General features: G+C 37.5%; 1 protein-coding gene across 1 annotated transcript in view; it reads left to right on the forward strand.

Annotated features, from left to right (window-relative positions):
* Nucleotides 1-18,210: 18,210 nt before the first annotated feature.
* Nucleotides 18,211-27,729, forward strand: part of LOC127985463 (NMDA receptor synaptonuclear signaling and neuronal migration factor-like) — a 31,740-nt gene continuing 22,221 nt past the window's right edge. The window contains exon 1 of the mRNA XM_052587466.1: nucleotides 18,211-18,602. Within this exon, the coding sequence (XP_052443426.1) occupies nucleotides 18,532-18,602 (71 nt within the window). The 5' untranslated portion in view covers nucleotides 18,211-18,531. The remainder of the gene's footprint in view (nucleotides 18,603-27,729) is intronic.

Here is a 27,729-nt window from a genome sequence, read left to right on the forward strand (position 1 = left end):
ATATTAGGTTTTTTTGCATATTTGTTGTATAATGCAGGACGGCTCACATTTACTCGTCGCTGTACGCTGCACTCCAGGAGCCATATGTGCCCGGCGCCAGTGGTAATTATGAGGATGAATTATGGGATTCGGCTGTAAGTCTATGGTTTTTCTGCCTAATGGAGACGCTGCCATATTCAATCACTGCTCTGTGCCAACTATGAGCAAAACAGCCTCAGCAGGCCGCTGCACGTGAGATTTAATGCACTCAGACATGTAATGAAGACAAAACACTTCCAAATGAGTTTTGTGAAGTGAGAACTAGGAGATAATCACACATGATGAACGAACGTCTTATGCATCACATGTACCGAGGTGTGCAGCTGCACTAGGTTTTAGGTTTAGTTCATAAGGTTTTATAGTTTATACAAATTTTAGTAACAGAACTTTTTTTATGTTGCTTTAATTTTGTAATACGCTGCTTTAACACATGAATAAATGACATTTTAAAATATAAAATAGTCATTTATAGATTAAGTATTTCACAATATTGTGGATTTTGTTGTTGTTGTTTTGCATCAAATAAATGCAACTTTGGTGATTATAAGAGGATGATTGGATGAGCTTTAAATAGATTAATTAGACGTTAAAGCCATGTTTTATTGCCTTGCATCTCCTTCTTTTCTTTGTTCCTGTTTTCTAGTTCAGAATCACCTGCGTCTCCTGCATCTTCACCTCGTCGTTGTCATAGAGAAATGATTTCTGGATTCTCATTGTGTTGTTTAAAGATGGTATGATTCATTTAGTCTTTTCAGATAATATGTATCTTTGTCACCCGTGGTCCACTTCTCACCAGGTATGCTGTAGACAAATGGCATATTATAATAGATGTCCTGTGTTTCCCAGAACAGCATGAAAATAATTAATTGATTAATGAATGAGTCAAACACCCACTGCAGATTTGTTTTTGGTGAATCAATTTAGCTTGTTCTAGCTTTACATGTGAATGCATGCTAAAATATTCATCTGCTCTCAGCCATATTTTATGTATTGTTTAATATATGATAAATGCTCTCAAATGCACATTATTTATGTTGCACTAAGTGATCTAAAGACAAAATTCTTCTGATTACAGGGCCCTTTAAAAATCCAAAAGGCTATGTGTCTGTTGCCCTGGCTGGACAGATATTGGGAGTCTGCAGAAGTGCTAAAAGATAATGAGAGTTGGCACAGTTTGGTTGAAAGGTGAGGAATGTGTCTGGATGTAGGAGAGAAGCCATTAAAGCTGGTCTTTGTTTAAACTGTCAAAACTCTGGGAAAGTTTAGTGCACTGCCAATGACAGTGTGATAGTTATGCATTCTAAAGTGTATGGAAAAAAGGTTATTTTTTTTATTCACCTTTGTGTATTTTTATTTTATACTGCATACTTTGCGAGATTTTCTCTGCTCTTTTTTTTTTCTCTACAATTTTCTGCAATTAATTCAGCCTGAACCACTTAATGTATAGTATGTGTGTATAGGTAATGTAGTTTGTGTAATTTCAGCCTGTTTTGTTATACTTTTTATTATTTAAAGTTAGACTTTAAAAAAAAAAGAAAATTCAAGATTGTATTTTGAAAATCACACACTGACTCCCAGCATTAGAATGCTCAGCCCTTCAAAAATCTAACCAAATATTTGCAAGAATTCTACTTTTTTGCATATATATATATATATATATATATATATATATATATATATATATATATATATATTATTATTATTATTATTATTATTATTATTATTTTATTATTATTATTATTATTTTGCACAAAGCTAATCGTTTATATTTTTGCATGGGAAATACTGATATTTTATTTCAGGAAAGGCATATCTAATTCTCACTGATATATTATGAAATAATACATATTATTATTGTTAATGTAGTATATTATTATTAAATTAGCTCTAAAATGTTATTGACCCGTCTAACGTAATCAGATTGTGATTCACTGTTTTGTCGTCCATTAAAGACACTGCAAAAATGACTCTGCAAAACTGCAGTTCTGGTCACTTCCTGTATCTTTCACTAGGTGGCGTCGTGTCGCAGCCTGCCCTCCTCGACGCCATGACTTCCTCATGTGGTGTTTAGGAGCAGGTAAAGGATGGTTATTTACTCTGTTGTTTAATGTTTAGCTCCTGTCAGAATGACGAACGAGGCACCGCCGTGACCTTTCTGCTCTGCTGAAGCAAACTTATATTTTGCCAGTCTTGTTAATTCATTGTCTCGTTCTCCCCCAAGAATAGGCACAAACGTCACCACTAATTAATGAGTTTGTGAGGAGAAATATGGGTCATAGTCTCTGAGAAAGTGAGCGGTTAAAGGAATACTCACCTAAAAATGGAAATTTTGTCAGATTTTCCAAACCTGTTGTTCTGTGGAAAAAAAAGGTGAATCCAGGCCACTCTGTTGAATATAATGAAAGTGAATGAAGTCTGTCAAGTTCTCAAATGGCAAAGAAGCGCCATAAACGTATTATAAAAGTGAAGCTTCTGATGGTTTTGTTTGAGGAACAGACTTATATTCAACTCATTATTCTTCATAACCGCCTAGTTCTCTTTTCAGTGTTCATAAGAGAAGCAGTGATGTCTTGAAAGTTCATCTGAATCAAATCCTTCCAATGAATCGGATCATCTAGATCACAAACGATGGAATCCAAATGGGATATATCACCCTCCGAAAAACACTTCGGAGTGAAAAAATCATGACCGCCATATTGAAGGGTCATTCCAAAGCGAAGTTCTCAAAACTGGCCACTATTAAATTAAAAGGTTACTTCACCCCAAAATGAAAATTCTGTCATTAATTATGCCTCATTTTCCAAACCCGTGTTCGGAACACAAATTAAGGTTTTTGATGAAATCTGAGAACTCCAAAACCGAAAAATGAAAATGACGTCATTAATAACTCACCCTCATGTCGTTCCAAACCCGTAAGTCCTCCGTTCATCTTCCGAACACAGTTTAAGAAGAGGGTCAGTTAGAATTTGAAAATACATTTTGGTCCAAAAATAACAAAAACTTCGACTTTATTCAGGATTGTCATCTCTCAGGATTGTCTGTTGTGAGTGCTACTGCTGTGACAGTTGATGTAAGACGCACCTGACGCTTATCTTTGTTATTGGACGCACCAGAAAACACGTCAGCAGCGCCGTGAACATGCTCACAACAGACCAGGAAGAGAAGACAATGCTGAATAAAGTTGTAATTTTTTTTTTTTGGACCAAAATGTATTTTCGATGCTTCAACAAATTCTAACTGACCCTCTGATGTCACATGGACTACTTTGTTGATGTTTCTATTACCTTCCTGGACATGGACAGTATACTGTACATACATTTTCAATGGAGGGACTGAGAGCTCTCGGACTAAATCTAAAATATGTTAAACTGTGTTCCGAAGGTGAGTTATTATTGACATAATTTTCATTTTTCGGTGAACTAACCCTAACGAATTGTTCAATTAATTGTTATTTTTTTGTTGTCTTTGCCCTCAAATAGTATTCTTATAGCTTCGCTAAATTTTTCGTTTTAACGATGTCCTTACTACGTTTTTGGATCTGGGAATATTACAGTTGCATTGCTGTCTATGGCAGGTCAGAGAGCTCTCAGATTTCTTCCAAAACATCTTAATTTGAGTTCTGAAGATGCACGAAGGATTTACGGGTTTGGAACGACAAGAGAGTGAGTTATTAATGACAGAATTTTAATTTTGGTGTGAACTAACCCTTTATGGATTTTGAAGGGCACAACTGCTGGACAGTTAGGACACCATGGTTCTTTGTGCAGATTCTTTGACTTCAAGAAACCATTGTTTGGTCCCCTACAGCCTTCAACCCTTCGAAGATCTCACTACAGAGGGTAAACGCTTTGTAGGCATGATTCGGTCACAAGTTGAACTGACCTTGTTTTGAGTTGATTCAGTCAAAACAGGCTTTCAAGGAATAAAAACTTACATTTCAGTCTGTCGCATGGCTTCAGAAGACATAAAAATGACTTTATTGAAATTTTTGGGGTTCTTTTGTATCTTTTCGAAGCTCGACAGGCCCAGTCTTTATTCACTTACTGTGTATTGAAAAAAGTGGCCTGGATATTCTTCAGAAATTCACTTTTGTGTTCCACAGAAGCAAAAAAAATCTGGATTGACGAGGGTGGGTGAATACTGACAGATTTTTCTTGAACTATTCCACTTGTATGAGTGTGAATCATCATACTGGTTGATCTAAGTGGGAGTTTCAACAGGTTTGGATGGATCGAGAGAGTATTTGGTGTAGATTAAAGCAAAAAAATGTATGAGACAGAGAACAGTGTTGCAATTTTTGGCACTTTCAGAAAAAAAACGATTTCGAACAAGCGGACAAATGTAACACTTTGCAGTACATTTAACTGTAATTTTCTTTCTGCCACTCTGGCATGGCGTTACTGTCTGATGCTCTCTCTCTCTCTCACTCTCCTGTTCTCTCAGTCCCTATTCATCTTCTGGCTTTAAAAAGCAATTTAGTTTACAACAGGTAAATGGGTCACTGCACTGTAGAAGTCGGATCTCCCTCCTGCTCTGACGCACATGTACACTCACACACCTACGCTAGGAACAGCAGACCACATGGGAGCACAAACTCTTAGAAACAAACAAAACCCTGTAGTGTCTGATGACTTTGAGTAGGCAATGTGAAAAGAGCACGTGCAATAACTGTCCACGGTTTCTGAGAGGGGAACAGATTTTTCTGTGTTAACTAATGACCTTTTATTTCCCCAGGTAATGAGTTTCCACTGAGCTCACTGCACAGCCCATTTACGCAAAACTATTTAGTTTGGTTTTATGCATTTATTTAATACAAACAAGCCATTGTGCTTCTTTTTCTGTTGTTCTTTTTTTTTTAAATATTCCTTGCTCAACAGAAAATTCATAAGAACACCGATTTTTTTAACTTTCTAAAAGCATTTTACTGTCACTTTTGTTAAATTTTCTGCATCCTTGCTGAATAAAAGTATTAATTTCTTACTAGAAAAATAGATAAATGCTTTATATGTACAACCTTCAAATTTCGGCCTTTAAGATTTTTGTCTTGCTTGGCCATCCTTTATTATAAATGCATTTTTTGTTTGTTATTACCAACTGTGTGGCTGAATCAAACCTTTTTTACATTACAATCGACACTATCTGTCACATAGAACTTAACATGTTTTGAACTTGGCACCTTGATGAATTTAGGAGCACAGAGAGGAACATTAACCATTAGATGGTGAACCATAGGACAGAAGATCTACTGGTGTTAGTATATTATCCCCCAAGCACGCTCATTGAGAAAATAATTTCCATAGGCTAAAAGAGCAATTTAGGTGAAAATGTGGAGCAATTTTTTTTTCACGTGGCTTCAGGATTATCAGTGAACTCATTTGATTTTGGAGCCAATGCATCATTAGATGTTTTCATTTAAAGCTTTGACATGAGTGGAGATGTTTAAATCAATTTCCGTCAGTGTTCTTGCTGCAATTTCAAAGTAATTTCTTTTTTGTTCGTTTTAGGGCTAACTTGAAGCAATTCACAGTTTGCTTGAAGCGGGTAATGAAATGTCTGACTTTATTTTGTGTGTTTGTGCCGATTTTTGCTCAGCAGCCCTTGTTTCCTCTCATGTCTCTAGGTTTCATTCTGATAAATATTCATCAACAAGATGTACCAGTGTTTGTTTACATTTGCATGAATGCATGCACACAAATGTGTTTAAACCTTGACTCATAACCCCTATCAAAAGTAAACAGACTAGGGAATGTAAAACGCCTTGACCTGAATCCTTTCCTCTTTTCACATCCAATTTTCTTTCTCTCAGCAACAGCCTATCACTCAGATATTCGTGTTAACATCTGCTGGATCAATGGATGCTGCTCAGTACGAAGAGACACGTTTGTCAAATCTGACACAGTTCTGTCATATTAAACAATTGTTTGTCTGAGCATCCCGACCAGCGACATTGGCAACCCGTTGTATGAGGATAAATAGTTTTCTTTAAGATGAATTGTTTTATAGAATCACCATCTTCTTGCCTGCATGGCTTTTTCTCATGTGACCTATTCCCTTACTATGCTTGATTTCCTGAATTATCTCAATTTATTATTGACCTCGAGTTTTAATTTTGTTAGAGCTGCTGGTTTTGCTTTTAGGACATTGGTAATGTATTTTCTGATTCAGTGGCTTTTGGTTGTTTGTGTTCCTTGTTTACTGTGCTCTAGGGACAAATTAAAGACCCTTAACAAGTGACCTGCTCTGTAGAGTTACAATCATTTCAGAAGGTAAGTCTTCAAAAATTGGAATATAATATTGTATGTATTCATGCATGTATGTGACTTGTAGTTTACATCATCCAACAGAGCCACAATATTCTGTTCGTTCTACTAATTTGCAGACTAGTGGATAAGTGTTGGTGTCACATGACCTTTGGTTTTAAGAGTGGCAAACTCTGCCCTAGTCCTTCTCGAGCGCTCTCAGTTTGAAGAGAACATGTCCAATCCTGTCGAAGCTTCAAGCTGTGATAAATGAGGGAAATTATAATTAAATTAAAGAAAGGATAATGCGTCTCCTTACTCCCCAGTGTTGACACTGATGTGGAGAAAGCTTCAAGTGGACAGAAAATTGCTGCAGACTTGTGTGTATCTAAGTTGCATACACCCATGGGGCCTCTCTCACAAAACACAAGCTGTCTCTGGAAACTGTTTGTAAAACCATTCTTGCTTAAAAATGTGCACTGAATTTGCATAAGAATAGCTTGACAAATGATTTACACAGAAAATGGTTCTTATGTTTCAAGAATGACTTATAGACAGTGTTGTCATGTTATTAAATAAAAAAACGACCATTTTTAGTAACTATAAAGCTTAACTAAACTAAACTTTTATATGAAAAATCTAAACTGAAGCTTAAATGTTAAAATGTTGAAATGTTGCATTGGTTCAAGTTAAAGTAGTAAAATACAAAAACTGTAATAGTAGTAGTAATTATAGTAATAATGACAATATAAAAAAAAAAATAAAGCTACATAGAAATAATAAAAAACTAATAAATTGGCAAAAGCACATATCAGAATGACTAAAACTTAAACAAATTAAACTGTAAAGCATACAAATAAAATACAATTTAATTGTAGTAAAAATATGTGATTAAAAATATGTAGATTGAGTAAGACATGCCAAATACAGCTGCAGAAACTTATTTAATAAAAAAATTATGGTATTTTCATAAATCTTTTAGACCCTTGGGACATCACTGATCTTTTAAAGCAGGGACTTTGAGTTTTGCTCTTTATCGCGCTCTCTCTGTCTGTGTTTATCTCTGCTGCTCTCTTCTGAGTGTTTAGTCTAGACTGTATGTGTGTATATATATGTGTGTGTGTGTGTCCAGGGGAGTATGAGGGGCTGTACAAGATATAATTCTTTCTGGCACTCTCACATACTTACTTACATTCTGCTTTCACATATATATTCTTGCTTTCACACACTTACATTCTCCTTAGACATATACCTTTCTACTCCCACACACAGGGGTGGGAGTAGGGTGAATTACCCTAGTGTGGGAAAATTTGTGCATTTCAGATTTATGTGACATATTGCAGTGTGTAACCAAAACATTAAATCCACAACTAATACCATTTTGAAAACCATGTATCCCCAGCTTTGGTAACCCAGAGTTAACCCAGAGTCACTGGCATTCATGTGTTAACAGGGGAGCTACAAACACGAATCCTCAAGTGTTCCACATTAGGCAGTCTCCCACTTTAGGGCAATTCACCCTACATTCTCCTTTCACATATATTTTTGCGTTCACACACATACATCTACTCTCTCACACATACACACACACACACATATATAGGTGCTTCTTAATCAATTAGAATGTCGAAGAAACGTTAATTTATTTCAGTAATCCAACACAAATTGTCAAGCTTGTGTGTTAAATTCAGTGCCAACACAGACTGAAGTAGCTTAAATTTTGGGTTCTTTTCATTGTGATGTTTTGGCTCACATTTAACAAAAACCCACCAATTCACGATCTCAACAAATTAGAATATGGTGAAATGCCAATCAGCTAATGTAACCCCTCACCGCCACACTAGAACTAGAGCAGAGGCTCGAACCCAGGTCTCCAGGATGGGAGGCGGACGCACTAACAAAGAGGCTAAGTGACTGCAGTCACTAGCATGTCTCTTGAGATCGGGGAGTGAGGTTTTACCTGCATCGAACCTTCTCACTGGCCTCCATTACACTAATCAACACAAAACACCTGCAAAGGTTTCCTCTGCTTTCAAAATGGTCTTTGACAATCACTGACACCCTATACAAGGAGTGTAAGCACTGATAAAAACGTAAAATACGTACTTGAAAAGAAAACAGGATGACTTTGAATAGCATCATTGTAGAATTGTGAAGTCTTGCACATGTATTTCCTGGTCTGCGAGTGACTTCCTGCTTAAACAGGAAGTAATGGATACCAAAAAAGGTAGAAATATATGTATGTGGAAGGAGAATGCATGTGTGTGAAAGCAAAAAAAAATGTATGTATGTGTAAGGAGAATGTATGTGTGTGAGAGTGCCAGAATGAATTACTGTATGGCTTGTATGGCCCTTCATAGCGGAGGCGCAGGGAGGGAGAGAGTTGATTGATCTCACTCGAAAGGTTGGAGCATTGGCAGGTCGATGTGCGTCTGCAGATTAAATCAGGCAGTTGCTCTATTTTTACAGGTTTGGGACTATTTTTGTGGGCTGTGAAAGGTGGGAACTCACCCCTTGTGAGAGTGCGTCACCCTGCGCATGCAGCTTCTAAAAAAAGATCCACTACACGTGGCCATGCATGCAGTCAGACTCACAACACACCATGTGAGATACTTTAAAAAGAGTAACTGCTATTTTTAATCACAAAAATACCATACCAGATATTTTCTTAGATAAAAATGGTGCCGACTTCATCGTAAGCACACATTTCATAACGATTCTGGCACAGGTGTATATGCATTCATTTGATTTGTCATTTGCATTACGTTAACATCATTATTCATCTGTCTAGCTTGTTCATGTTCTCCACGGCTGCGTTGTGGAAGAAAGAGTGAAGGAGGAGTTGTGACAGATGTGATCATGAGTGATTTATTATTATGCGAGTAAACACATTTTGGCTACACATTGGGTAATATTCTGAAATTGTTGCTGATATCTTTTCCTTGCAATTTTGCTACCTCTCTTTATTGCTCTCACTCTCATTTATAAATCAGACATTCCCCAAACTGTTGCATTCATAACTGGCACTTTTATCCAAATAAAATACTACAAAATTGAAAGATGCAGGTTACTAGAATAATTTCATGAAAGATTCTTAAGACATCTCAAGTTTGCAAACATTCCATTTATGTATTTACATTGTACTGTAGTGGGTGCATCTGATCCAGCTTTCTTTTCTTCTTTCTTTCTTTCTTATTCACAATGCTAATATAGCAAGATTTGTTGTTTCGAATAAAAAATAAATAAAACAAAATTAAAATTAAGAATTTTGTATTCACCACAAGATTCTTTATTTCTTGGTTGCTAAACAAATAATAATATTAATGTCTTTTTTAATTCAGTTTTTCACTCAGGTGTTATTATGGTGATAATAGAAATAGTAATAGAAAAATTACAAACTTGAATCATTTTCTATAGTGTCTCAGACTTTTGGATGGACTTTTATACTTATTTATTTGTGCCTAGATCAAGAATATCCTTATATGAATGGTATAATATGAATAGTATTAGGGATTGTTTATGTACTAATCAAATAACTATATTAATCTTTTTAAATATACTTTTCACTGAAATGTTGCTGTACTGATAATATATTATGCTTTTAAAAATTGTGTATTCGATAAAAAAAAAATACAAACTACAAAACTTTTCTCTAGGAATCCCACTGTAATGTCTCATATTAAACCAAATCTTTTCAGTATCTTCTGAAATAATAGTTTGATGTTTAACTGTAAACTATAAAGTACAAGAAATATCTGTTCTGTTATGATGACTTATACATCCCTCCAGTTTTGGTTAATTAATAAAGTGAAAGTAGGATAGACACAGTTATTCCCCAAACAGAAGAAGATGAAGAAATTAGAGATTGAGTGTACCATATAACGCTAAGACAGGCAAGATCATGGTCCCATGAGCCATTCGAGCGCATGTCTTTGTATCCCCCTTCTCTTACAGATATGAACAGTAAAGGTTAGAATGGGGCCTCATTTTTCTCCAGTATTTTCTCCACATCCATTTTTTTTTCTTTAGCATTTTATCTTCCCAAGGTTTCGTCCGAATGGCAGTTCAAATATGAAAGTCAGTCCCATGATGTCTGCCCTAAGGGCTGCTAGTGGTCATCTTGTTTTTTATTTACACTCAAAAAGAGCATTTATGTAGAGATTTTAAAAACATAGCAGCAAAGTGGCCGATTTTTACTCTATTAATATACATTGTTCATATATACTATATTGTTTCCACCGTCTTGGTTTCTCTAGTGGTTGAGGTTGTTTTCATCACACCATCACATATTGTCTTCCCAACTCTGCGGTGGCCAGATCTTTCTCTTTCAATCTCCCTGTGATGTACTGAAGTGGATGCGCCATGTCTGAACTTCAGAGAGAGGCAGCAATTTATTACCACCAATCCACTGCTGCTCTGGGTTTGCACTGAGGATGTATCTCTTGCTCCAGTTTATTGAAGAGCCGTGACATCAGGAGTCTGAGGCCCTCATGACAGATAGATAAAATCAATGTGTGAGGTTGTTCTGTCACCGACTAGACATGTTGTTCTTGAACATTTTAAATTGACTGCACTTCTTTGTGTCTACTTGATCATTAGGGCTACTGCATCTGTGCATGTGTTGATCAGTACAAATGGTGTTGTCGGATTTTATTACTTGTTAATTTTTTTTGCATATGCAAAAATCGCTGTGCAGAACTTATGTTGTTGCCATTGCTCTTCATGTTTTATGACATGTAGAAAAGCACTATCCAAAATCATATTTAGCCATTGATTTATCCTAAGCAAAATACAACAGGGGCAACTTTAAATCTCTTGCTCAATGGCATTATGAATCTCTCCTTCTGGAGCTTTAACCTGCAAACTTTTGTACAACAAAACTTTTGAGAGATGAGTCATGAGTTCAGATGTACTCATGGTTATCATGGTCTTTGTCAATGTCTTGTACTTTTGCTTGCTCTGGTGTCCTAGCATGGATATGGGTCACCATGGATGCACAACGTTTTTTTCTCAGTAGACTGCTAGGGACATGAGCACAACCTACAGTTCTTAATACCAGAGCAGTCCTCTCTGCACATACAGTACAGACACCCACACAACTGGACATGAAAAGAACACTGTGATCCCAAATGGCTTTGTGTGCATCAAAGCTTGTGTATTTCATGCATGAGCAGGAACGCTACAAAGACTTACCTAGATGTCTGTAGTTATGCAAGTTAGTGTCTGTAATACCCACATAGAGTGGACCTAAAAAGCATTTGGATGCTCATGTTGTTCTTTAAAAGTAATTAATGTCACAGCATTACATAACAAGATATCAAACCAAATAGGATTTATTTAAAAATAGCATATCTGTTTGTCAAACTTTCTGGGTGTGCAATGCAATGACATTTATATATTTTTAAGGGTGCTTTAAAGGGATAGTTCACCCAAACAGAACGCAAATTGAGATACTTTTTGACGAAATCCGAGAGCTTTCTGAATCTCCATAAACAACAGCTAATGTTCAAGACCTAGTAAGATAGTAAGTACTTTGATAAAATATTTAATGTGATATCAGTGGTTCAACCATAATTTCATAAAGCTACGAGAATACTTTTTGCATGCATAGGAAACGGTCAGAAAGCTCTCAGACTTCATTAAAAAAAAAATCTTAATTTGTGTTCTGAAGGTGAATGTCTTATAGGTTTGGAAACAACATGAGATATTAATAACAGAATTTTCATTTTTGGGTGAACTATCCCTTTAAGTGTCCAGATACTTTCTGGGGCCTTTGTATGTGTGGAAGAAGCATATACCAAGCAAGACAAAGCCTTGATGACATCATTAGTAAAGGTATTACAGTGAATCCAGTTGTTTGCTCCGAGGCATGTTTTTCCTTTCTCCCTGTCCCCTCCAGCCTGTAAGAGCACACCAAGGCTTCTCGTTTGGGAAAACATAGCTCAATAATTCATCTGTCAGCATACGGAAGAGCTGCCAGGCTTTCATTCACTCCCAGGGCTTGGCAGAGTCAGCATGCTCATCTTCCGGCCCTGCCTCACCTCACAAGTCACATTTAGACAAATGAGTGCCAGCCCAGTTCAAATCTCTGAAGGGGAACTGTAAAACAAGAGATGAGGCAGAGAGTGACTGGAGATGAGATATAGAGGCATAGTAAACACTAAAGGACAGGCAGGTCAAACTCCAGTACAGCCTACATTCTCTAGATACTGCAGAGGAGGGATGTCCAAACCTTCTCCAATCTGCCCCAACACCTGCCTGAAAGATCCCGAAGACTCCAGTCAGCAGGTTCAGTTCTGTTTAATTAGGGTTGTATGTAAACTCTACAGGACGGTAGCCTACCAGATGAAAAGTTGTCTGCCTCTGCTCTAGTTCCAAACTTGTTCCTGGAGTACCCCTAACACTGCACATTTCGAATGGCTCCTTTGACAGCCCATTCCAGGTCTTGGAGTCTTAAATAATGAGCTGATGCATTTAATCAATGTAGCTCCAAATCCCCCGTCTGGAAGATTCTAGTAATCCTGAAGACCTTAATGTGAAGTGCCTGTTACCCTTAAAAGCTCTTGCCACTTTTGCATGCAGTATTTATGAATATGAAACAGTTGGTGAGTAGTCCCATTATTGTTTAACTGGATTTTCATATAATTATTACAGCAGAGAATGCATAATTCATAAAACTGTATGCATTAGTATTGAGCATCTTACCTGTACCCCTCTCCATCTGTCTCCACATACCTTAATGTATCCCCCTCTCCCTTCCTCTGTTCTATTGTTCCCTCTCTCCCTCCCAGCTGTTCCTTCCCATCTCTCTCCCTCCATGCCAGGAATCTGGTCACGTGGTCACAGCCAACAGCAGGCAGGGGTGAGAGAGTGTAAAGCAATAATCACCCTGCAACATGCATCATTCTCCTAGAGCCTCATGTCAGGGTGAGATACAGGCGGCGGACTGTGTGAATATTCACACGGGAATCACACACACAATCATGGCACTGTTCGTCACCCTACTATAGTGCTTAGCTACTGCGGTATGTGCCAAGGTGAAACAAGGAGCTGATAGGCATGAGACTCACGTACGGTGTGAGGGCTCCCTCACTCTTTCAGGATAATCCGGCCGGCACTAATGGTGCCTGTCCCGGTGCTGCAGCACTGATGACATTGCTGGATTTTTTCAGAACACTTGTGGAGAATAACACATGCTGGACATGTTCGGTAATGTTTGACCTTTGGGGCTTTGGCATGATGAACTGTGGGCATTTAGTCATTTTGTCCTCTTTTTAAACTGTAAATCCCATTTTAAGATGGCATGTCAGGATTAAAGACTGTATTCTCTTCCATTCTGTTTTCGAAAGAAAAATGCAGACAATCATTTTGAAAGAAAGTGAACATTGTTAAGGGAAAGTGTTGCATGTTGTCTTGAAGGTTGCTGTCTTGTCCTCAAGACTGCAGGATTTCCCATCTTTGATTTTAGGGTTCAGAAGGATGCACTATGTGCCCTTAATGCACCCTTTCTCTGATCATGCACTAGTTCAAACCTTGTTACCCAACAGTCTTTGTCTAATTGTCAAGGAGGGACTATGCGACTTTGAGGGCAGCGAGTGCCATTTGAAACAGGGCCAATGTTGATGTAAATTGCTGTCTGATGAATTACGACTGCAGGGTACTGATACTATAACTAATCAGAGAAAACAAGGTACTGTTTGTTACATTATGTATGATTATGGATTGGATTTGGAGTGAAAGCTTTAAAAGTCATGCAATTATGTTTTCAATATTGCTGTCACTTCTCATGGCCATCTCTAAAGTAAGCTTGTTAGACTTTAGCTTGGCAGGTCTGTTATTTAATGTCACAAACACGTTTTTTTCTTTAGGTAGAATCTGATCTGTGCATCTGTGTCTACTCACTGAGAATTGATAAAGAAAGATTGATTTACAGTATCAGTCGATGGGTTAGATCAGGGCTCACAGTCTCCATTATAGAGCACATTCAGCTTCAAATTGATGCACTTGTAGACCTAGTGCCATAAACTATATGTGACGCTGGACCACAAAACAATGATTATTTCAATTATTGAAAAATCAATAATTTGGACCCATACAAGGTTTTTTTTTTTTTTTTTTTTTGGCTATTGCTAAAAATATACCTCAGCGATTAAAGACTGGTTTTGTGGTCCAGGGTCACATATTGACATATACAGTAGGTCTCTTTTTTGGGATGTCATTGTAATAGACACAAAATACCAAATCTCTGAGTTTTTTAGTTGGAAAGATAACTTCATTTTACTGAGACATTATACATGTACATTCATACATTGAGTGTACCATGAAGTGTACCACTGTGACCGTGGAGAATGATAGTGGCCGTTTAGTTGAGATTTAAATCGTCATTTAGCTGTGCTGAGCTGTACTGAAAATCCCCATAAGTGTAGCAAAATCCTGACGATAGCGCTGGGGTGTGTGCGCAGGTGTATGTGTGCTTTTGCGTGCTTCGCCTTTTGTCAATTTGTCAGTCTGAATCAGCCTGGTGGAGTTTAGTGAATGTGAGAGTTTGACCTTCTCTGACGTAGACATTGTACTGCTGTCTGGAAGGTTCTTTGTTTTTGTTCTCCACACGGCTCGCTACTTGGCAAAAGGGCATAGAGGTATTATGTCAAAAAGGTAAAGCTAGCTAAATGGTCACCCATTTACTATGCTTGAAAATGAAAAATTGCAATTCTTTTTTTCATATTTTCTTTTTCAAAAAAATGCAAGTAATTGCTTGCCCATGTTGAGCTGTGCTGTTCTGAATGTTTGGCCATTGTTATGTGTTTGTTAAAATATAAGCAAGGGCATGAGATTTCACAGCTGTAGCAAAGAGATTTAGATTTTAGTGAATAACTTGCATTTGACTTATTTTTATTTATTTATTTTAGGAAATGAACAGTACTCATCATCATTCAGTTGTAAACTGAACGGACCAGAGAAGCTCGGACATTCTGCCTGACCTTTGCGTTTCATGGAGAAGAGAGAATAATACAGTGTAGGTAGTTGACGTTGATAAACATTTTATTTTGGGATGAACTATTACTGTTAATAAGATCCTAAATAACTAGAAGCGAACAGCTGTAAGCCCTAAATAACAACAGTGTTGTAATTGCCCATTAAAATGTTTGCAAAGCCATGTAGTAATGTTGTTCAAATCTGTGGTCCTTCCGTTGTCGTCGTTCCTTTGTGACTAAGGATGGTCTGTAGTGACAGGTTTCAGAGGAGATGTGGAGAGTCTGGGGGTGTGTGCATATGACTCAAAAGGTATCCGGGGGATCTGCGCTGTAATCATCTGTTTAATGATGTGTACATCCTGGGTTTCTAAATAAATCCACACCACTGCCTCCTCACAGTGGTGTCATCTGGAGGATGATACGTGTGACTTTTCCTGTCACGAAAATCAATTACTTTACTGTAAATGGATTTACTAAAAAATAATAATTTCTTTTGCATCATTGGCTTTTCATTTGCACCATTGCCTTTTCATTACTGGCAGGGGCTATGTAATGTTGAGTCTAAAGCAATGTAAGTTGACCTACATTGCTACACCAGACTTAATCAGTGTTTCATTTTCTCTCCATACTAAATCTATATGTTAGTCTCTCACATATACATGTTTAATTGGCAGAGGCATTACTTGCAGGAATATTCCAGGCTAAATTCTGGGCAACAAAGATATAAAATTTGATAGATATACACAGAAAGGTTAGGCCATTTTTTCAAATTTCTTGCATTCTTGAATAATTCCATCAGATATATTCATGTTTTTCCTAGACATTTGCTGAAACAGATGCTGTGCCAATTTAAATTATCATTTTCCTGTTGTACCTACACGACTACCAATTACTGCGTTATTCAAATTAAGTTTCAAATTATGCAAAGCAGTGAAGATAAGGGTCTCACTGATGCAAAATCTAACAAGAGGATTTAAGGATTGCTCTCCTTGCTGGTGTCAGTGGGAGTTTATGAGATTTCACATACTGTTATTAGCGACTGTCGATACACAAATGTGATGCAGCAGTGGCAGGAGCTCCGGCACACAGTGAGCCAGCGGAGTAATGGAGTACGAGTGTTTTGGCTGACCTTGTTAGGTTATTTGTGTTGGTACAGACAGAGAATGATGGGAACAGCAGCGCCCCCCCCCCTCGCAATGATCCAGGTGTGTGTTAGAGAGAGACGTAAGGAGAGACTTTGTCCAGGGTACAGATGAGGGCATCCTGTCCGGAGGAACATCATCATCATCATCTGAAAGAATAAGACACAAAAGCACAAATTCAATGTCAAGCTGGTTTTCTCTCTCTCTCTGTGTGTGTGTGTGTGTGTGTGTGTATTAGGTGATCAGTTTTTTCCTTTTACATTTGTCTTTTCGGAGGACATTTCTTGCCAAAACTTCATGTTTCAGACTATGTTGCCAGTAAACAAGATGTTTTATTCAGTTGGAAAAGAAGTCTATTATGCAGAGGTGGGGAATTATTTTTTATAATTTTTTTAATAATTAATCTGTACGCTTAGCTGTGCATGTGAAAGTCTTTGTGGGGTTAATTAACCAATTCTATTGGCTTTATTGCCAGTACATGCTTTAACTAGTGCTACACTTCTCTGTGCTGTGTTAAAGAAACGGCATTTTGTCATTCTTTCATTTCTGTTTTTCTTCCCTTCATCGGCAGTCCCACCACGCACACTCGGAGCCCAGGGCTACCACGGATTATTTACTTTAAAAAACAGTGTCGACCACAGGAAAAACCCAGAAGCACTGTAATATATACTGTTCTTCAGTCCAGCTGACTTCTGACCATGTGTTTGCTTAAACACACAGAATATAGGTAAAACAACACGTTTGTGATTCTACTGATGATGCTACACTAAAGCCCCTGTTCTCTGCACTTGTTTGTCTAGCTGTCCTAAAGCAGAGGAACAGTTCATCTGTTGTCTGTCTGCTTCAGTGAGGCAGCCGCAGATAGTTAACAGGCTGTTATGGAGCGAGGGCACACTGCTATAATCCATACATGTGCGTGTATATGCCTGTGTGAGTGTGCATGGGGATACAATTACATGCTTTGTCTGAAAACCTGAGAAGATACACATACACGTTTGCAAATGTGGAAGAGTGAGGTAAAGATTTTTATATAACGAATTGGATAGATCAGTGAGCTATTTCTGCTTGAATTGATCTAACCTATGGTATGAGGTTGATTCAGTGATACCGAATCAAATTTTTGAAAATACCAATTAACATTTGTCCATTACCACTTAAAGCATTTTTTAGGTTATATGACACTTTTTGCAGTATAAATAGATTTAAAAATGTATAGATACAGAGAGAATGAATGGAGAATATAGATAGATAGATAGATAGATAGATAGATAGATAGATAGATAGATAGATAGATAGATAGATAGATAGACACACATACAAAGAGGTGGATGGATGGATGGATGGATGTTAGGGTATAGGTGGATGAATGGATGGATGGATTGATGATAAATGGGTGGATGAACAGAATATGGATGGATGGATCGAAGATAGATGATAAATGAACTAGTAGAGTGTAGATGGATAGATAGACAGATGTGTAGATGGATAGATAAACTGTGTGGATGGATGGATGGTCAGACGATAGATGGGATGGAGGGATAGATGCATTGAGAGAGAGAGACAGACTGAGGATAGATAGAGTACAGAGAGATGAATGAGCGGATAGATAAATATCTATAAATAACTATAACTATATGAGGCACTTAAAACATTTTGATTCTGGAACCATAGTGAGAAGTGCTGTATTTATGCGTGTGTTCTGGTCACTCCAGCTCATTCTGCACCTGATATTAGCGCTGGACCCACTTCACGAGTGGGCGGAACTGGAGGAGTGGTCGCTCCATATATGGTCCCACTGGGTTTCCTGTCTGGACCCTCATACACTTCCACCACCAAAAACACTCTTCAATCCGTCGTATCGCTCTTACCTCAATGAAGAGAGAGAGAGAGAGAGAGAGAGAGAGAATCTGCTCATGCATTTTTTTTCTAACTAGTTGACACTAGCAAGAGGAGACGGCAGCATCCTCTGTCCCGCAGCTGCAGAATTTTTGCGTTATGCTGTAAACAGACCTTCATGTGAACGTGAAAGGATCTGCGTCCCAAACCAACCCGTTCCATCATTTTTTTCACATCTTTCTCAAATGCTTTGACAACTGGAATGTGCTGTTTTCCTGCAAGCGTCGTTTCCATGCCAGCATGGGAACTGCAGTGTCCAAAAGGAAAAATCTGAGGAATGATGCGATTTCTTCGGTGGCAGCCAAAGTTAGGTGAGTGTCGTTTTGGGTTTTGCACCGCAGGAAGCCCGTCAGCTCAGCTCTGCATTCGTACGTGTGGCTTCAGAGCTCTGAAGTTACAAAACGCCGCGTGGGGATCTCAACTCTCATTCATGCGAGAAAGGAAAGGTCAGCCGTGATATTTGTCCGAGCTAACCGCTCATTTAGAAGACCGACGTCCCGAAAACGAATGCATTTTGTAGCGTTATAGTTCCATTTATCTGCGAATATTCCGTTCATTGATATTCACATTAAAATGATCATTCACTCTAAAATGACATTTCTGTCATCATTTCCTTTCCCTCATTTTTTGTTCCAGACCTGCATGGCTTGTATATATTTTGCGCAAAACAACAGATCTGTCTTTTATATGCAAATGAATGGCGACTGAAGGTATCAAGCCTCATAAAAATATATTTTTTTAAAGTATCTTAAAAGTCTTTAGAGGTCATGTGATACAGAATGTAAGAAACGTAACGACAGTGAATCCCTGTTTTAATGAAAATATTTTTAGATGACCGAATTCAGAATGTCATGTGTGTTGAATCTTCCAGTGAATCATTGTATTACAGATATGGCTGAGTCTCAGGTTCCTATCAGTGACTCAATAATCAGCTCAATAGAAGTGAACATTATTCATAGCGAATAACCTGACTGTTCCTCATACAATAATATTGTCATTGTACTATTATGGTGAGTCTGCACCTAAAGCGGTTTTCAGAATTTCTGTTTTTATGTTCAGCAAGGGAAAGTTAAACATTTCTTTTCAGTGAATTGTCCCTGTAAGGGGTCCCACAACCTACTTAATATATTCAATTATTAATTCATTTTGTAAGTAACTCTTAGGTCTCACAGTAAACTGTTTATTTCCTAAGCACATAAATATGAGAATGCTGTTGCCAAATCCATCTAAAACTTCCATCTTATTCTTAAAGCCATCTTAACCACCTTAGGCTGGTTTACTGGTCTAAGATGGTCTTGTCAGTGCTAATGATTAACTTAGACCATGTTAGACCAGCTTGAGACCCTGCAACCTAAGATGGATTTTCCTGCAAGGCAGCCTAACGAGTCATCTTCTCGTCTGTAGATCAAAGCATTGGCACTGTCCTTCACCGTTGATACGCTTGCAACAAGCAAATGTGCACGGGACTCTATCTGTCAATCATCCGTGACTGACTCTTACTGCCCCTGGTGCTCCTGTGTCACTGTGAATTATATCGTCATTGGAAAACAGACTTGACAGTCTTGTAACCAAGACTATGATTCAGCCACCACAGGTGTTAAATCAACACGTTACTCTAAGACAACACAATATTGGCTTGATTTCATTATTATTTATGAAAAGCTCATATTGAGCTTGCCTACAGACCTGTTATTACATAACTAGTGTCTGTTTAGCTCTCATGTGTATCACGTCTGTCATAATTCATAAGATGGCAAGAGGTTCACCTTCTCACCCTAACGTCTGGCCTGGTGCCTCAGGGATGCTGTGAGTCATTGCATCCTTAATGTTCACATGCAGAATGGATTGTGATTGTTGCATTCGAGCAGAAAAACTTTTCTCATTCCTTGTAGATAGAGGTCATTGAAATGACCTTGTCTAAATCCAGATGTAGATGTAAAGCATTCAGGCACAGACTGAAGTGATGAATGGGATGGCATTCCTTTGCCTCGGTGCATTTATGTGTGCGTGTCATAAGCCTGAACGAGCGGCTGTTCTGTATGCAGGGCAGGTAGATCTGTGCAAACGGCTTTGCATGCTGAGTAGAAATGACCGATGTAACAGTAGACAGAATCCTAAACAGACACAACACGTTAATGGCATGATAAGATGCTCTCATACATAGTTTTGAGTTATGCAATATTAATGTTAATGCATGAGTAATCTACATACTGTTTGCTGAACATATGAATCTTTTTTTGATTAATTATGACCAATTCATTGGTGAAAGTCTTTGTTGATTAACTTGTAGGGCAGTGGTTTTCACTCACTAGGGGGCATCAGCACACTTATAAGGAGGTGAAAAGATGACTTAAAATAAGAATAAACTAGGTCTAGAATCCGCTAAAATCACATTTGAGCTTAAATCACATTTGTTATTATTTGTTCCTTTAATTCATTCCTCTTTTTTCTTTTTTCAAAAGCCATGGTTCTCATGACCTGGGCTTTTAAAAGATTGATTTCTAGACTGTGAAAGGTCATGGAAATTAATACAATCAAATCTAATGACATTTTTATTATTATCAATATTTTAAGATTTATACGTGTTAACTATAAATAATTATTTAAATTATTTTATAATATAATTTTAATATATTTACTCCCAAGTTTTTGTAAAGAAATTTTTTAAAAATGAGCATCTTTGTCAGAACTATTGCAAATATTCTGTTGGCCTTCAAATCTTGGAGTCAATGCTCTAGGGTCTGTCTCTATCAACATAAACAAAAGGGCTTCTTAACTACCTTGAATTCAAATGAAAGCAGGCTGCATTGGAGTAATTAGACTGTATTCAGACTTCAGATGTGGACGCTGTTAAAATGGGCCGCCCTGCAGGAAGAAACTGCTCATTTGCAAAGGAATTAGTCATTGCCCTGTGACAGTTGTTACTGCTATTATAGCCTGTAAATTATAATGTTTTGAGCAAAGAAAGAGGTGTTGGGCTGTAGAATAGTTGTCAGCCAAAGCCGAATTTAAATCATTGTCACACTGCGATTCGTTGACTGTCAAAGAAATGGAAATTTATGTCAAAAGCTAGTCTTTCTCAACACAGTTTGGAATAACGTACACACTTTGTGCTCACACTGTCCGGGGGACTTTTACCTGTGAGGGCGGTCTCTGGTATTCTCCTCTCCTTCAGACACTGGGTCATGACCACTGAGCTGTTCAAAAGCTAAATCTGAAGGTGGACCGTGTTTTGTGAATCCACACAGGATGAACAGAACCCCGGCCCACTCCGACACACTACAGAAAAGGAAGTACTCATCCTGCACTACTTTTCAAAATCTTTTCAGCTTGGCCACATCATGCATTCGTAGTGGTTTTCTCTGCATGATCCTTAGAAGTGGGAAACCAAACAAACATGCTCTTTAAATATGATCTGAGCTGGTTACTAGAAAACTGCAGTTTTGAACCCTTCAGTGGGTTCTTTTTAGTGTGAATTGTGTAATAATTTACGAACCGTATGCCATTCATTCCGAACCAGTATAGAATCATTGAGATGCTGTTGTAATTTGTTAATAATTTCAGTTTCTGTTTTTATTTTAATACTAGTTAAAAATATGTGGTTTTGGTATTTATATTCATTTTTGTTGTTTATGAATTATAAATAACTAGGTCGCTGTGTAGCAATAGGCTAAATATTCTTTTCTTCTCAGAATAACTTCGTATTGCTTATGTAATGGGTTCTTCCTGGTCTTTCTTTCTTTTTGTGTGTATCTGAGTCATTTCTAGACTGAATGTTTTCAGGGCCACTGGGTCAGCATGGAGAGCCTGGTCTGTACAGTGTTTGTATGATAATCATGAGCGATCTGCAGATTTCCAGTTGATGCTCATCCACTCTGATTTATGAGCCGAGAGTCTGAGTCACCGGCCGTGCTATCATGCCGTCTCGTTCCGATACATACACGCATATTTCTATTTCGTGAATCCTTTGGGTTAAGGTGTGAATTCGTGAGGTTTAAATGTACAGTAACATTCAGAAATCCATTTGTTATTCCTTTGCTGTATTGTTTGATGTTATTTAGGGATAAGCAGTCAGATGTGTCTTAAAATCCAAACTGATTGCAGTGTGGTGTGAAAACTTCTCAAAACAACCTTACTGTAAGATACCCCCCCCCCCCCCCCCCAAAAAAAAACCTTTTAAGAAGCAAAAAGCAAAACTGCATACATTTTTTTCTTTGCTTAGATATTACTTTTATTATATATTTAGAATAATTTTTTTTAAATTCCTTTTATTACTCTATTGGAATACTGTTCTTTTTAACCATAAATGTATTAAACTAAACTTGTGAGGCTTATGCTGAAAACAGGAATATATTATTTGCCAATAAGTAGGAAATTACTACATTTAGGATATTACCTAAAAAAAAAAGTGCTATGCAATTTTTTGACGATTTTGGAATATTTTTAAGTAAAATAGACTCCAAGAACATTAGGAAAATTAATTTTATTACAGACAGACCCTGGGCCAAAGTTGAAAGATTTTGCTGGCTGATGAAGGCACCAGGACATCTTAAAGAAACATCATTAGAACTGTTTCATGTGTCTGTTGAAGCGTGGTAAGATCAGTGCAGTGTGATCTCTAACTCTGGCACTTAAAACAGACATGAAATCCATTGACTTCTATGAAACCTTTTAAGGAAGCATCCCAGATATTCTCTCACGCCTGCAGTATCTGAAGACACTGCCTTTCTTTAAGCTGAGTCTGAGTGGTGGAGTGAGAAGTGAGGCTCTTTTCAGTGTGTTTTTGTTCACTGCAGGCTGATGAGATCTGACTCATTGATCTTTGGGCCTCAGATAATTCTGCCGAATGCTGGCATTTCAGATATGCTCATAGATTCCCAGAAAGGATCTAGAGCCGCAACCCTGTCATCACCCTCCTTCCAGCATATTAAAAATTGCTTGTATTTTCATATTAAATATCAAAGCAGGGAATTTATAAAGATCTTTATATATAGCTTTGTTTAGTTTTTTTAGGCATTGAGTCGACATTTAAATTAGCCATTTATTAACATTAATGAAACACCAGCTAAATTGGATCAGCTAGTGACCATCTTAAAATTGTGGACTGCAAGGCTGTACATTGTAGATATGCAGATTTTGGCTAGTACCCATCATAGCTGATTTGGTCAAGCTAGTCTGCTTGCAACAATGAAAAGCCTAACAAATGTTTGATTATACGATTATAAGCATTAATCAATAACCATATCGACTTGGCCAATTAATAGTAGTGTTTATCTTCTCACTTTTCAGTTTTAAATTCTGTTGACTTTAAAATCGCTGTAGAATGATAAGCTATTTTTTTTAAAGATAATTGAGTACATATTGTCTAAAATAAGTTTCTTTATTTAAAATCATTGTGTCAAATACTGTTTTAAAGTTTGGGGTCAGTAAGATTTGTATCTAATGTTTTGAAATAAGTGTCTTAATCTCATCAAGGCTGCATTTATCTGATCAAACATGCAAAAAACAATAATATCTTGAAATGTTGTTTCAATTTAAATGAATTGTTTTGTATTTTAATATATTTTAAAATGTAACTTATTCCTGTCACGTCAAAGCTGCATTTTCAGCAATCATTATTCCAGTCTGCAGTGTCACATATGATCATTCAGAAATCATTCTAATAATAATAATAATACGTTGATAATAATAATAGTTGCTGATTTGCAGCTCAAGAAACATTTTATTTTCATTGTTGAAAACAGTTTTGCTGCTCAATATTTTTATTTTTTTTTAAAAGTCATAATTTTTTTTAAACAATCTAATCACCTTTACTGTCACTTTTGATCAATTTAATGCATCATCACTGAATAAAAGTCTAAATTAATATTGTTTTAAGATACCATATTGATTGACCTGTAGTATAACTCATGAACAACAGTAAGTATAGTAAAAATTATTTTATATTTTTCTGTAAGGACCAGACCAGACCAGAAATTTTACTATTCTCTAATAACCTTCTCCAATTCTGCACTTCTTTTCACATGGTCCTTGTATGGAAAAAAATCTTAAAAATTTCTTATCTTGTGTCCCACAGAACAAAATAACTGCATCCAGATTTGGAACGACATGAGGGTGAGTAAATAATGCAAGAAGTTTTGTTTTTGAGTGAACTATCCCTTTTTCGGTAGGTTAGACATAACTAATCCTATTTTATCCAAATGCTAAAAGAACAAATCCTAGATAATACCTCCCACTATGCAAAGCCGCTAAATCGCCTGCCTTACAGTTTTAACATCATTAATTATACATCTTTGTGAAGAGACTCCACATCTTATATACTTTTATAAGAAGTCAGTCAGAACATGCTGTGTCTTCCCCCTTCACTTCCTGCTCTATTTATTATCTGGTAGAGGAGATGAGACCGTGTCCTGTAATTAGTCTGACCGTTTGAGATAATGCAGATCTCAGGACGACTCTGACACTTAGCGATTACGCTTTGACATTGTTGTCTCTACTGTTATGCAAGAGGGCACTCTCAGGGCGAAGGAGGGTGCCAGGAGTCATTAAGCCCACTTCTCAAACCGTGGAAGAGGGAGGAGGGTGACATTTTAATCTGTAGTCTGTTCCAAAGCGCAGGTCCCATATGCTCCACAAACATGCACTACAAGAACATGCCATTAGCCGTGCTGCTGTTTTTACTAGCTCAGAATATATCAGAGGAAAACATGTCAGAAAGGATCAGAAATGCTTGACTGTTGGGTTGTCTCCAGGCTCATATTAAATTCATGTTATCCACTCACCTTATAATTGTTCTCAAGGACCGAATGCATAAGGATCTCTGGGGGGAAATGCCACTGAAGTGTCTGCTTGGTGAAGTGTCTAGACAATTAATTTACATAAATCATTTCTTTAAGGAATAGTTCACCTAAAAATTAAAATTAGCTGAAAATGTACTCACCTTCAGGCCATCCAAGACAAAGAAGAGTTTGTTTATTCATCAGAAAAGATTTGGAGAAATTTAGCATTACATCACTTGCTCACCAATGGATACACTGCAGTGAATGGGTGCCATCATAATGAGAGTCTAAGCCAGCTGGTAAAAACATCCTAAAATCCACAAGCAATCCAGAAAACTCCAGTCCATCAATTAGCATCTTGTAAAGTGTAAAGCTGCATGTTTGTTGGATACAAATCCATCATCCAAGGCACTTTAACCTTAAACTGTCACTTCTTCCCAAAATACCAGTCCATAATCTGTAATAACACTTCTTTCAGTCTATCCTCTATTGTCCTCACACATCAAAATCCTCCAGCATATTTGTATAGAAGGATTTGGACTGTTAAGCAGTGCTTGATCGGTGTTTATTTCTCTCCTGATTCAGATAAGACGGCTTTTTCATTGGAGAAAGCAATATTATGGATAGAGGAATCATATTTAAGCCAGAAACCAATGTTTGAAGGTAAAAACATATTGATAGATTAGTTTCTTACAAACATGTAGCTTTTTACACTAGAAGATTTGATGGTTAATTGATGGACTGGAGACATATGGATTACTTGTGAATTATTGTGATGTTTTTATCAGCTGTTTGGTCTCTCATTCTGATGGCACCCATTCACTGCAGAAGATCCCATTACAAAAAAATAAAAATAAATAATAAATCTCCAAACTTGACCAAACAAACAAAAACAAAACAAAACTAAAAAAAAATTTTTTATTTGTGGGTGAACTATCCCTTTAATTATGATACGTCTATCTGTAAGTATTAGCATTCATCTCAATGGAAGATGCTAGGTTGGCATGAGTGCCATTTTTGCTCTTGTTCTCAGTTTTTAAACAATTGATTTTAAATGCTGAAAATGCCATGTGATTAATTAAAATCGCATTTTGTGTAATCACAACAGCAGTAGTGTACTGCATTATGCCAGTCCTGTGTTTGAGAGTGGCTTGGAGTGTGAATTTTCTAGTGTGTGTGTATGTTTCATGCATGAGTGCCTGCTGTGTGTGTGTGAATGTGTGTGAGTGTACTGTCATGGATTCTGTCCCCTCCTACTGTGCCAATGCTTTTATGTGCCGCTTCTGTTGAGTAACACTGCTGAAAGCGAAGATATAGAAAGAGCTCTAAAACATTTGCACTGAGAAATCTGCTCTACATGATACTGTTGTCCCAAAACTCTTTGGCATGCAATGAAAATACTTGGGGTTCGGAATTGTTTTGGACCCCACTGATTTTCATTTTAAAGGGATACTCCACCCCAAAATGAAAATTTTGTCATTAATCACTTACCCCCATCTTGTTCCAAACCTGTAAAGCTTTGTTCATCTTCGGAACACAATTTAAGATATTTTGGATGAAAACTGGGAGGCTTGAGACTGTCCCATACCAAGTAAATAACACTGTCAAGGTCCAGAAAAGTATTCTCGTCGCTTCATAACGTTACGGATGAACCACTGATGGGAGATGTACTATTCTGACGATGATGAACAAAGTTTTTACGGGTATGGAACAACATGGGGTAAGTGATTAATGACAAAATTTTCATTTTTGGGTGTAGTATCCCTTTATGGACATAATACGTTTGAAATTACATAACACTGAGTAAATTACTTGTTTCTTCATTCATTTATTCATTTATTGTGTTCAGTTCTAATACATTTGAAAATGCTGCATTAGGGGATACTTGCTATGAAGCAGGTGAGAACGACTTGGTTCAATACGAGCTCTTATGGCAAAACTGAATAATTTAAAGTGCTGTCACAAGTGTCATGTTATTGAAAGTTACGTCAGGAGTGCTGAGGGCGACTGCGAGCCACCAGGGATTCCTGTGGAATGATCCCAGGGTGTGTGACAGCTTCTGTGGAGGAGGTTGCAATATTGAGATCGGAGTGGGTTTTCCGTGCGTGGGGAATGGATGTGATAATGTGTGGGCCGGATATTGTGCAGAACAGGTTCATTAGATATATTAAAGGTAAGAAAGCATGTGTTGTTGTCTGCAAATAGTTACTTGTGTGGTGAAAACGGGTTCAGGCAGAGCGTATTAAGGACTAATCAATCATGTCTCCTACAAGATTGAATCAGCTTCCCAAAAAGCAATGACTCACCCAGAGATTTACACAGTTGCGAGTGCCAAAGCCACCATATGCGGAACAGAATAAGCTGTTGTTCCTTTATTATCGAGGCGACACTCTTAAAAATAAGGTGCTTAAAAAAGGTTCTTCACAGTGATGCCATATAAAGAACCATTCAGTCAAAGGCTCTTTAAAAGGGGCAGCTGTTGCCTAATGTTTAGAAAATCAGATTTGTAACCTGAAGGTCACTGGTTGGTGACTGGAGTGCACTTGAGCAAGGCACTGAACCCCCAGTTTCTCCCCGGGTGCTGTAGCAAATAGCTGCCCACTACTTCAGGTGTGTGTTCACACTCACAGTCTGTGTGTGTTCCCTACTCACTGCTGTG

The sequence above is a fragment of the Carassius gibelio genome, chromosome B21 (genome assembly GCF_023724105.1).
Source record: "Carassius gibelio isolate Cgi1373 ecotype wild population from Czech Republic chromosome B21, carGib1.2-hapl.c, whole genome shotgun sequence".
NCBI lineage: Eukaryota > Metazoa > Chordata > Actinopteri > Cypriniformes > Cyprinidae > Carassius > Carassius gibelio.